The sequence below is a fragment of the Desmodus rotundus genome, chromosome 11 (assembly GCF_022682495.2).
Source record: "Desmodus rotundus isolate HL8 chromosome 11, HLdesRot8A.1, whole genome shotgun sequence".
Lineage (NCBI taxonomy): Eukaryota > Metazoa > Chordata > Mammalia > Chiroptera > Phyllostomidae > Desmodus > Desmodus rotundus.
Window position 1 is genome coordinate 90,933,625 of NC_071397.1, and position 13,162 is coordinate 90,946,786.

The following is a 13,162-nucleotide window of genomic DNA, read 5'->3' on the forward strand; positions in this document are numbered from 1 at the left end:
GTAAATAAAAGTTGAAAATGTTTTCCATTCTGCTGATACCTGGAACAAAAGCGCCTGCAGTTCCTCAGCCTCCTTAATTGGCCAAGCCTTTTCCCTCAAGGTGTCATTTTTAGAAAGACGTGTTTTTAAAAATCTGTAAACGCTCATTCTTATATTCAGATGACACTAAAAATTGAGTTAGCCATTCATTCATTCATCCAGCTATGTATATAATTCCCCAGACAGCCGCTGACTTTATTGCTATGCCCACTGGTTGGTTAGGTGCCAGGCTGCTTCCCTGGAACTGCCAACCTCTGATACTGGGGATCAGGGCGGCATGTCGGCAATGACCGGGAAAGCAAGGAAAACAAGGACGTGCCACCTGCTGGTCTCTTTCTCAGACGTGTAGAGCCTCAAAAGCTGGGTGATTCTAACCTCCCAAGGGAGCAGTTTTGATCCAGAAATGCTGTCCCTGAGAAACTTCACTGTGGCATCAAAGGGAACTTACACAGAGAGAGGGAATCCCCCTGCTTTCCAGATATTGGACACTGCATTCCGACTACACACGACTCCTTTGTAAATGAACAGAGTAGGAATCTTGGTACTAAGTGAAAGAGAAATCCGTTTGGGTGATAACATGCTTTACTTCAAAAAGAATCTGAGAGTCTCAAACAGCAAAGTGGTATGTGGCTACTTTTTTTTTATCACTGAATTTGTTCTGTAATCCAGTCACCTGATGTTTGACTCCGTGTCTTTAAAGGCAGAAGTACTAAACCAAATCTGGACTATGCCTGCCCCCTCTGGAGTTGGTTGTTTGGTCTGATGTTCTTTTTAAATGTCCTATGACCTGCGAATTTATTCAGTGAGCTACTTGGCTTTAAATAAATTTTATAGATGATGGCCATATTTCTTAAAAGGCAAAATGATGATCCACAGCCATTCAGAAAAACAGTTCTATGGATCAAAAGTGTGAAATCCCCTTCGGGTGAACATAAAGAGGATTCATTTCACTAAACTCACTTATTTCACACTTGATGACAAAGAAACTGATTTTTTAAAGTATTTTGAATATCCTGTGAAAGAAAAGATTATTTTAGCTGAAACCAAGATTAAGAGTCTGTTAAGAAAAACACGTGGAGCTTCTTTCACACACAAGTCATCGTGGTGTGACCCAGTGTATTAGTTTGCTGGGGCTGCTATAACAAAGTTCCCCAAACCGAATGGCTTACACAACAGAAGTGTGTTTCCTCCCAGTTTAGGAGGCTGAAGTCTGAGATCACGGTGTCCGCAGGGTTCATCACCACTGAGGCCTCTCTCCTTGGCCTGCATGTGGCTGTCTTCTCCCTCTGTCTTCACAAGTTCTACCCTTTGTGAATGCTCATATCTGTGTCCAAATTTCCTCATTTTATAGGGACACCAGTCCTATTGGACTAAGGACCAATCCACTGAGCTCCTTTTAACTCATTTACCTCTAAAGGACACATTCTGAGGTAGTGCAGGATTGGGACTTCAACATAGGAACTTTGTGGGTACACAGTTCAGCCCATGACACCCACATTACAGCAGAAAAGTTAAAGCAGAGGAACAAAACTCTAATGAAGAGAGAAGCCTGCCTAAAATCACAGACCCTGGGGCTACCCTGGGGCTCTGCAGTTACCTGGTCCTTTCCCTCATTTGCAGATGAGGGAATCAAGGTCGGGAGATGCAAGTTCATCCCACGCTTTTTTCCACTGAGGGTTCAATTAGCTTTGGAGTATCTACCCAATTAGAACTCCAAAATGCTGATGTAGTCAGAGTCCATCTACTGTCCTAGAATCCACAGCGGGAACGATGAGGCACAGTCAGCCGAACCCAGAACCACCTTCCACAGTGAAGCCCCCTCCCCAGGTGGCTCTCCTCAGACTGCTGGCTGTGGGGTCCCCTTCCCCAGAGGGAGGCCCCATTGGTTTTCAACCGCTTTAGTCCTCAGAGATGTTGAAATAATTGTTTTATTCTAGATTTTTCTCTCTACTAAAAGGACACAGAGAAGTTCTTGTTACTGGATAAACAGATCAGGCCATGTTTACCCTATCTAAGATTATAGAGTTTTATTTTTCTTAGAGGCAAAATGAAGATTCATGTCCTACTTCCTGTAAGGATTTTCAGATGGACCCACCCCCCAAAATAAAATCATATGAAGCTCATAAAACTAGGTGAAGTCAAGTGCAGACGTGCCCCTGAGAACCAGAACTAGAGGATCCCAGGCCCTGAGCGCTCGAGGGCCTCCTCGCTCACCGGCTGTTTCACTCGCTCGAGACTTCCTTTCTGCCCGGGCAGGCCTGACTCACAGCACTGACGGCTGCTGATTCCCAAGGAACACCCAGGCCCACAGATGTTCATGGGTCACAGAATTGTTAACTGACCACTTGTGCATTTTGGATTTCAAAGTGTAAACATGGGGATTCCCTTTAAAAAAAAAAAAAAGAAGAAGAAGAAGAAAAAGAAAGAAAAAAGAGAAGGGGGGAAAGGAGGGGAAGAAAAATCACCATGCAAGGGAAAAATGTGAGCTAAGTTTTTCCTTTTGGAATCTTGGCATGTGAGTGTAGCTATCTTCATTCTGGCTTTCGCCACACACTGTACGCTTGGAGCAGGCATGGAGCAATCTGCCTTACACTGCACTGCCAGAACTTTTGGGCTGACCGGTAACACACTTCTTACTCCAGGCCTGAGCCGGGGCAGGCTGCGCCAGACACAGCTTGCCGGCTGCGTGGAACAAACAGAGAGGTGACTAAACCAGGAAGCAGAGAGGTTGACCATGCACCAGCAAAGTCCTCAAGTTCAAGTCCCAGCTGGTCTATTTCACTGGGTGCTCCAGTAAATCATTTGACCTCCCCAGGCTTGAAGTCAACCCAGCTGGAAAACATTAGAAAGAAAATAAGGACATTCACTGAGAACCAAGAGCCACTTCTGGGATGAAACTTGTCCCACCCTCCACCCCTGTATACTAAGAGACCAACAGCCACAGTTCTAGGGCTGAAAAAGACGTTGTTCCAGAAAATGCTGTGTCCCTAGCAAGAGAGAACAGAATTATGCGTAAATCCAGGTCCGTGGATGTCACCAGTCCCTCACATCTGCGTGTATTGTGCCCAGCCGCACTCCCTAAATGAGAATGGAGGCGATAGGAATAGGTACGCTGTGCTGCACAGGAGGAGTTTTATCGTCCTGGGCCCTTACCCTAGACTAGCCACTCCGCGGATTTCCGCTTTTCTCTTACACTCTCTGTGGGAGGAGTCAACCTGGCCGTGTGTTACAGAATCCATCTCTACCTCACAGCTTCTACTAAGCACAGGCTTCCCCTGCCTTCTTCAACATGCCCTGTGCATCTGTGATCCCGTTAATAACAAGAAGCCTAAACACCCGTGTAATTTACTGCAGGTTGTGCTCAGGACAAGTCTTAATAAAAGACAAAAAACTCTGTCTTTCGGAGCCCTGCTTCTCATTCTCAGAGGCACCGTCACTGCTGTGACGCTGCAGGACAATGATTCTGGCCGTGATTCTGAGCGCTAGTGATGCCGTGATTCAGCACGGCCGCTCCTTCGGACCCCACTGTAGGAGAACCGGGGATTGATACTTGAACATGTGGCGTTACTAACATTTTTCCTAAGAGAGATATGACACTCACCACAAACTTCCTTACAGCCACCCTCCTTGCTGCTGGTAACACACCTACTATTTTCTTTCCTCCTCTGGCACACTTTTCTGTTTGTTCTCCATCTTTGATTGAAAGTGAATGAAATTCTCCCCAACCGGTGTGGCTCAGTGGGTTGGGCGTCATCTCACAAATCGAAAGGTCCCTGGTTGGATCCCCGATCAGGGCACATGCCTGGGCTGTGGGTTCATCCCCAGCCGGCAACCAATTGATGTTTCTCTCACACATCGATGTTTCTCTCCCTCTCTTTCTCCCTCCCTTTCCTTCCCTCAAAAAATGAATAAGTAAAACCCTTTTTTAAAAAAAAGTGAATGGAATTCTAGTCCACTGCATATTTCCAAAGGATAGTTCACAAACCAGGTGTACAAGATGGACAAGGAAAAGCATGATTGTGTTAAATGTGGGAAATGCTGCAGTTCCAAGTCTAGCGTCACATAGTACTGTGGTACTGTAAGCTCATACTAAAAACTGGGGGAGTAGTGTAGTTAACAAATCAGTTTATCTTTGTTGAACCCCAAATTTCTCAAAAACTACTTGCCATGAAACCCTTGCTAAGACCCATTAACACCCCGGGGAGTGAGTGTTCCGGACATCACGCGTTGGGAAACGCTGCTTTAATATCAGTCATTTTTTCCATTAGCATTACTTGCCTTCTGCCATGGTTCCATTTTTAGTCTTCCAAATGGTCCATGTATCCTGCTTGAGAAAAATATATTTGCAGATGGTTAACATTTTGATAAGCACAAGATGAGGCTAATAACATTTTTAGTAAAGGTGATTTCACAAGGAATCACCTTTCAGTTTGGCTTATTCTTCCTAATCACATTCTCCTACCTCATGAGAAATTCATTTTAGAAAAAGTCTTTGTGCATGTTAATATTATTTGGGTACGTGTAATGAATTCACTACTTCCATGACAACCGGTGCTCCAATCAAATTGGATAAAGGACATCTGCCCCTTTTCCTCCCTGACCTGTGGTTGGCTAGGCCGTAGGAGATATACAGTGGCCCCGTAGAGATCCCAGGTTGTTCAGGTAAGATTGGTGGTTGGAGATGGGGATGCTCAGCTCTTGAGTTGAGCTCGGCTTTTGCTCACTGAGGTACCTGTGTTGTTCAGTACACTAGGGGGAGCTGTATCCATAACAATTTACTCACAATATCCCAAGGTCTTTTCCAACCTAATTTCTCTCCCAGACCTGCTTGTTTTCCTACAATGCTTTACAGCAGTGTGGCCCAGAAGAAAGTCATGGTCCGCGTACTTAAAACACAACCCACAAGCCGGCAATTGATCAGTAAACTGTTACCTTTCCCAGGTTGTGGGACCCGCTTTAGTTTTGTTGTTATTATTTTGAAATTACTACGGTATTATTACAATCGGTCTTTACTAGCTCATCTCTCCTGAGTGTATTGTATAATGACGACATGATTGAAATTCTGACTCGATAATCAGGAGGGGACTCGTGTGGTGGCTTGACGGCCATGAGAACCCCCTCAAGCGATACCGCCGCGGCAGTGGTGAAGGCGAGTGGAAAGTGAGGACGTGAAACAAACAAGGAGGTTGGAAGCCGCCGAGGACTGCCTGTTATCAGGGCAGTCCAAACTAGAAAAGATTCCGATAACTCTCAGTTCCATTTTTTTAACATACAGGAATTTACCAGCACGCCTTGGGGCTAAATATGGAGAAGGTGATTGCTCAGTGACGACTTGAACAAGGAGGTTTCCTGTGGGGTGTGTCCCACTCCAGGGACAGTGCAATTTGCAGAAACTAGCGGGCAGATATAAAGCAAAAAGAAGATCACTCTGCTCTTTCAACAGATTTGCAATAAAGATATTGCACCCTGTTTGTATAACAGGAAATAAAGGCCCCATACACTTAAGTAAGGAGCCCACAGTAGCCTAGTAAGTGGCAAAGCAAGGAGGCATATTTGAAAATTCAAGGTAAGACTGAGTCTGCCTGCCACAGATTTTGAAAGTAATTTTAATTTTACTCTAAAGGCAATGAGGCTCCCTTAGACATCTCAGAATGAGAGAGGAACGTAAGGAAATGATTTTTCTTTTTCTAAATTAATTAGCAGGTGGGCAGGCTTCACTGGGCTCCCTGCCTTATTACCTCTTAGGTGGGCTGGGCCATTGGGTGGTGTGCGAAGGATGGGGAATATCTGAATGAAGTCTGCCTCAGACTATGTAATGGGTGAGAAAGATAGCCAGCACTCTGCTAGTTGTCCCTGTGTGCACCTGGGGCGTGGGCTGCTGTGCTGGCCATGGGACTGGAGTAGAAGCGGGGCAGAAGCTAGAACCTGAAGGTGGCACCGTGACTGCCATGGCTGATTTTAATCGCTAGAAAATAGCATCCTGCCCAAAGGTGCTCAGGAAATATTTGTTGAGTTGAATGGACCAAAAGGAGCTAAGGGAAAGCACAGTATTAACTCTAGTATTTCCAGCTGAGATTGAGATGCAAGTGATATCGATGAGGCGATGGGGTGAGAAAGCTGACTCAGTGGGCAGAGGCGTTCAGTTCGGGATGTGCAGATGCGCTGAGCCCAGCGTGCTTGCTCGCCCCTCCTCTCTTTCATCATCTTCAGAGGCAGGGCTCCCAGTGGGAGCTGCGTTGAAGCCCTCAGCCCTCTATGTGGCCACCAGCAGCTGGGACTGGGTCCCAAATTCCTTCAAGTCAGCACCACAGTTCTATACAACCCTAACCATTTTCTAGATGTGCCATGATATAAAAATGTTGGGAAACCCAGTTCTAATTTATTGGACACAAAATACACAAAGTTTTTTATTTTGATTTTTCTATCCTCAAAACAAGTCTTTTCTTTCCAGGCCCAGCAATTTCTTTTCTTTTATACTAATCATTACTTGCCTTCCAGGTAAGCACGTTCAGATATCAGGGCACTAAGGCACCATCAATAGATGACCCACCTGTTTAATTTTTCTAGCAAAGACCATGGGTTAGAAAACCACCCATCTTAGACTGCTTCAGACCAATTAAGGTGGAGAACACAGCAGAACTAACTGACCTAAAAACAAATCTTTTTTTCCCCTCGACTTCTGGTTTTGTCTTTTTTTTTTTATAACTTACTTTATTGTTGTTCAATTACAGTTGTCTGCATTTTCTCCCCACCACTCCCCCACCCCACCCCAGCCAAACCCACCTCCCTTCCTTGCTTCCACCCTCCCCTTTGGTTTTGTCCATGTGTCTTTTATAGTAGTTCCTGACAACCCTTCTCCCCACTGTCTCCTCCCCCCTCCCCTCTGGCTATGTTAGATTGTTCTTAATTTCAATGTCTCTGGTTATATTTTGTTTGCTTTTTTCTTTCGTTGATTAGGTTCCAGTTAAAGGTGAGATCATAAGGTATTTGTCCCTCACTGCCTGGCTTATTTCACTTAGCATAATGCTCTCCAGTTCCATCCATGCTGTCGCAAAGGGTAGGAGCTCCTTCTTTCTCTCTGCTGCATAGGATTCCATTGTGTAAATGCACCATAGTTTTTTGATCCATTCATTTGCTGATGGGCACTTAGGTTGCTTCCAGCACTTGGCTATTGTAAATTGTGCTGCTATGAACATTGGGATGCCTAGGTTCTTTTGTATTGGTGTAAAAACAAATCTTTGACCCCAGACTGGTGAGCACCAGCCTCAAACAAACTGGCCAATCATATAACCCAAGAAAAATAGTAATCAGACATTATTCACCATTCTCATGCTGATAATCATTAACCTATACATCTAGAGGCTCCCTTTCACTAAGGTGATTTAAAAGTAAAAGGTTTTATTAATTATAAATTTTCTTTAGAATTGACAAGCTCAACCCTGACCAATATTCAGTCTTGATATTCATCTCCAAAGAGGGTTTTATATGTAATACTAGGCATTGAAATAGAGATATGCTAAAATTAATGTTTTAAATAAATATTTTAGAATTCTTAAATTAAAAATGCAAGGGGTATTTTGCATTTGTATTTGATTGGATAGTTTGGAAGTCAGAGGCAATATTTCATTTCAGTTGAACATACTATGCTCACATTTGCATAGTTCCATATCATGTTTTAAAATGCTTTCATATATGTTATATCAAGCCTGTGTGTAGACAGGCACATGGATTAGGAAGCTGAGGCCCAAAGAGGAAACAGATTTACACGAGGTCACATCGTAGCTGAACTGATTGATTCTAGAACCATCTGATTCCTTGTTTAGCACTCCTTCATCTAAATTATGACTCTAGAGTTATAGAAAATAATCTGTATTTTTCATCACTCACTACATATGCTTATCCCATAATAACTGTAGGGCTCCCCCATGAGCGTTTGCAGCATCTGAACTCTTTGCCTAAAAGTTTGATTAAGTATAATAGAAATGGTGGCTCTTCATTGGGGGCATTTTTGAAGCTCTAATTCCAGACACAAACCTTTTATGTGGAGATTCTACAGACTAAGACCTATATTTTACCTGGTTCGATCTTCACTACGTTCTACCTGTCACTTGTAGTGCAAACCTCACTTTCAAGGAAATAAAGGGAAAATAGCAGTGTGCTAGATTAAAACATAAACTTGGTGGTGGGAAAATGGAGACAACTGTACTTGAACAACAATAAATTAATTAATTAAAAAAAAAAACATAAACTTGGTTGAGTAGAAATCCAAAAATGTCTCCTTTTCCCATTCCTTGTAAATTAGTGTCCAGGTCTTGGGGGCAGAGTGTAAGAGTGAGGAAGAGGGAGGTGGCAGCAGCAGGAAAAATGCCAGGAACCAGGCTTCCCAGTTTCCTCCCCATCCCATACCTCCCTTCCCAAAAAGACTCCTCTTCATTTCACCCCTGGATTTCCAGGCACTTATTTTGTGATGGTCAGGCGAGATAGGAGAGATCTGTGTTTCAGTTGTAACTTGCACTGAAGCTGTTGTTAGCAAATCCAGGCCTCTGGCTATTTTCCTGACTGTGGCCAGAACACAAACCTGAAACCCAGAAGCACTGGGTAGGGGGAGGCAAGTCTCCTCTGGCTTCCCCTCTGCACAGAGACTCAGATGCAGCCAACATTCTGGGATCTTGGGGACTATGGATATCTACCCTTCTATTTTACCCTCTTTTCATCTTTTAAAAAATAGCGTAAAAGACACTATTGAAAATGAAAATGATTTTACTTTATTACCCTAAATATGCCTCCACACTCCAGTGACTTGACAGGATTTGTGTTATATTGTGCAAATGGGCACAAGCCATAGAAAAATCTGGTTTGGGGAGAGGGAAGAACTTTAGACATAAGCACAATGAGCGAAATCACAAAGAAAAAGTGTTAAGAGTCTCTGAGATTTCAAACAAAACAAATCAATACTAAAAAGTTAACACATGGGGGAAAATATTTCTGGCAGAAATGGCAGGTAAAAGATGGAAATTGCTATGTAAAGAACTTACCTAGTCAACAAAAGGAGTAAGGAATATGTAAAGGACATGTTAGTTCTCAGAGCCTCCCTCTGCACAAAACTAAGACACGTGAAAAAAAGTTCATCCGGATTCATAACAAAGAAATCTGAATTGAAGCAATGCGATACCACTGTTGACCCTTAGTGACAAACACGTTTAAGTGTGTTAATGTCAGGGAGGATCAGAGAGTATGGTGAAACACTCACTCCCACTCTGCTCGTAGGAATGAAATGGGTATGTTTCTGCAAAGAAATTTAGTAATTCATATCAAAACCCATGATAAAAATAAATGCTGAGATGCTCACTAGTTTGAAAACCCTGCAGAAAGTGCTGATTTCATAACTAGAACATCAAATCCCAAATATGGAACCATCCAAAGACATCAGGAATATATATGAGCTCAAATGACAAAGTCTCAGTCTAAACTACTGTGGTAACGTCTCTCCACCTCCAAGAAAGATAAACATAGCTTTTACTTGAATTAGAGTATGTAGGTTACCGTATGTTGATTTTAAAAAATTTTTTTAAGTTAGTCTCATTATCTTACAGTCAATCTGGATGTAAACTCAAAACCCTTCCCTTTGGCTGTGCCGCTCTAACCAGCCCCCAAAGGTGGAACTGTCTGCATCGTGGCCTGCTTACCACACTATCCCGGGCAGGCCATTTCCATACTTAATAAAAGCACACGTTTGCCGATGGAAAATATAATTTTCCACACTTTCAGTAGGGATACAAATAGGATTGGATTTGAAGTTAGAGCTTCTTGCTTGCATGAGTTATGTTTTAATTAAAAAGGTTGTTCTAAAATTTCACTATGTCAAATCTTCCTAGAATAACTGAGCCATGTCCTAAAATTTCTAACAACTTTCATTATAGTTAAACACTTGTCGAAATAGAATTGGCTATCACATGGAAAGCGATCATTCATATAGACCATCACTACCAGTTTGCTGAAATTTTCTCTCTAGCAGAGCTCAGATATTTTCAGATTGCCAGACAATTGCAGAGATTATTTTCTAGCTCATTGAGTTGGAAAATGTGTTTATCTTTCGTTCATTTGTAAGTTTATTATCCCAAACATCACACTGGTAGATGAGAGAAGAGACTTGTCATTTGTATGGTCATAATCAGTTTTGAATAATTCCATTATTGCCTGTCTCTACATAGAGCCAAGAAGACAAGTTCCGCCTTCTAAATGACAGAACAATCTAAAGATCTGAACCAATAATCCTGATTTGTCTCTACTTTTTAAATTCCCTCTGTCCTGTGCAGAGCCCGACACCAACAGCCAGCTACTTTCTGTGTCAAGAAATATTGATTTCATTTGTTTCACAACTGGGGTCAAGTTTTATTCTTGAGTACTTAGAAACAGACTTTTGTAATTGTGTGGACTTGTTGGTTTCAAGTGTCAGAAACCCAACTCTAACTTGTTCAGACAAAAAGGAAATTTGTTGGAAGGGTGAAAGGTATAAAATCAAAGGAAGAATTGAAATATGAAGATGCAGGAAGGACTAGGGTGCAGCTGGGCACAAGGGCAATGGGAACCAGAAATTTTCTGGTGTCTCTCTCTCTGATTACACATCAGCAGGAAATGTGACACTCGCCCTGCACTCCATGCCCATCCCCCAAAGCTCCCAGACCTCATCACAGCTTCTGTCGCCACAGGGGAACTGGCTCCTTGCTACGGTTCAGAAAAATCTTGGGGAAAGACACTGATTGGTTTAACTGTCAGGCCCCCACTCCTGAACCAATCAGAAGGCCAGGAGGAAGGTTCTCATGGTATAGATGGCATGATCCCAGAGACTGGTGAACATTGTGAATGGAACTGCTACCCTAAGGAGGGTCCACTAAAGTGTCCTTTGAGATTTGCTTTTTAAAGTTCTGCCCAGTATTTCTATAGTCAATCAAAAGAAACAGCTACTTTAGTGAAAGCATTTTCAAATGGGAATAATATAACCAAATTCAGGAAATAAAAATCAGCTGCAGTCTCATCACCCAAATATTTACATTTTAGTGCATATCCTCCCAGTTTTTTCTAAACATACTGTATCACTAAGATCACATTAAATATACAATTCTACACTCTGATGTGCACTTAAATGTAAAAAGAATACTCTTAATTAATTACATTTTATATTTATAAGTCCCTTTAGATCAGCAGACCTATGACACATCAGAAGACCTGTGAATTTCTTGAATTTAAATGCAAAAATCTTATAGGTATGAGCATATTAGTATGTCTTCTGCCTGGGAAGCGCTCCATCTTTATACCAGATTCTCGAAGTGGCCTGTGACCAAGAGTTATGGCATTCAAGTTTTCAAAGCACTTCCCCTAAATAACAGGAGACTCATAGCTGCTGCATATTTAATATTTTACTTTCAGCTATTCGCAAGTGACGTGAAGGTTCTAACACGTGTTACACTGTAACTCGCAAATGCATGAATTCGAATCCCTGATGTCTAAGCCAGACCCATAGTTTGGCTGAGCCACACTGGTGCTCAGCATCTGAGCTCAGCTCCCTTAGGAGAGAGAATAGAAGCTCTGAGGACTGCGTTTTGGATATTGATGGCGAACTGCAGAGGCATGGATAGAACTGACCAAAACAGTTTAGCAAAACTAAAGCTCTTTCACTAGCTGACTTAGTAGGGCTCCTGGTCACAGTCAGAGCTTGCAGCGGTGTCTTCAGGGCAAGATCATTCAAATAACTCAAAACCAAAAGGGAAAAATTCTCAAGTTCACCTACGTAAATTACACAAAATAGCCAACTATCATTCACGTCTCCTAACCGTGGTACATGGTATAAACCTTGAGTGGATTATGCCCTTCAGAGCCGCTATGGATTGTGCTCAGGCTAAACTTACTTGATAGTGGCAAATGTTCCTTTTCCCTTTGTGCAGCCTAGTTCTACCTTTTTTCAGAAGTCGTTTCTCTGTTCCAAGGCACACCTTTTCACCTTAGTCTTTGTTTTCCTACTCATCGGAGTGCTCCACTGGGACGTCCTTGCAAGCGGCACTGGCACTGTGGACGCAACGGAAGCTCCCTGGTGTCTGCACTCTGCGTTAGCCTGGGGGAGCCCAGGAGCATGAAAAAGCCCAAGCTGCCCCTTGAATAGTGCCTTCCAGGTACAGCCAGCATCTCTCCACCTGCTTGCTCTGTGTCCTCGATGCCTCCATTCATTCAAATCCAGTCTCTGATTTATCATATTTTTAGGTGTCCATCACAGATGGTCATTTCCCTCAGAAATGGGAAGCTCCATTTCTCAACTATAAAAGTCTTTTAAGCTTGTCAAGGTGAAACACCCTCTGTTTCTTATTTTCACTTAGATAATTTAAGAGGTGCTTCATGGGTATTTTACCTAACCCTTTACAAAACATAAAAAGAAAAAATTGAAGAGAAAAAAATCGTTCAGTATGGGAATCTTACTCTGAAAGAACCAAGCAGGTAGCTTTAGTAAATCAGGCTTTTCCTCTGCTCCAAGGTGTGTGGAATGATTTACTACATCCATAAAGGAAATTAAAGGACTTCAAGCTCAGAGACTCCCCAGAGGCCCAAAGCTGGGATGGTGCAGGCGGAGCTGGAGCTGCGTTTGAAGACCTGGCTCCGAGGCTCAGGGAGTGGACGGTTCGCAGCTGCCCCAAGTCTGTGGGTCACAACATTCAAAAGAAGAGAGGAGTCGCCGGCGGCTCTGCCCCACGGCCGATTAACACGCTGGAATGTGAAGGCAGCCTGGGGAAGGCTGCTGATCAAGCCGCAGACTTCTCAGCCTGTGCCCGACTTTCAGTGCCTCATTCCAGTGGGAGGGAGCTGTCAACCTGATGACGGCCCAGTTTCATCCTGTGGGTAAAAATCCTTAGAACACTTGACATGGAAGAAATATCTAGTCAGGCTTCATCGTATAAAGGAAAATATTGTGCATAAAATGGAATAAAAATAGTTTCAGAAAATATTAACTGACTTGCCCATTCTAGTGATTCAGAAAATTAGATACATGGAGAATCCAGGAAGGAAAATGGAAATCTTAAAGAGATAAGAGGTTTCAACCTACAGGAGAAATGACCTTTCACTGAGAGGTCCCTAG

General features: G+C 42.9%; 1 protein-coding gene across 1 annotated transcript in view; it reads left to right on the forward strand.

The window, feature by feature from the left end:
* Positions 1-12,766, forward strand: part of UST (uronyl 2-sulfotransferase) — a 281,093-nt gene extending 268,327 nt beyond the window's left edge. Inside the window, exon 9 of the mRNA XM_045188889.3 lies at positions 12,563-12,766. Within this exon, the coding sequence (XP_045044824.1) occupies positions 12,563-12,575 (13 nt within the window). The 3' untranslated portion in view covers positions 12,576-12,766. The remainder of the gene's footprint in view (positions 1-12,562) is intronic.
* The last annotated feature ends 396 nt before the right edge of the window (positions 12,767-13,162 follow it).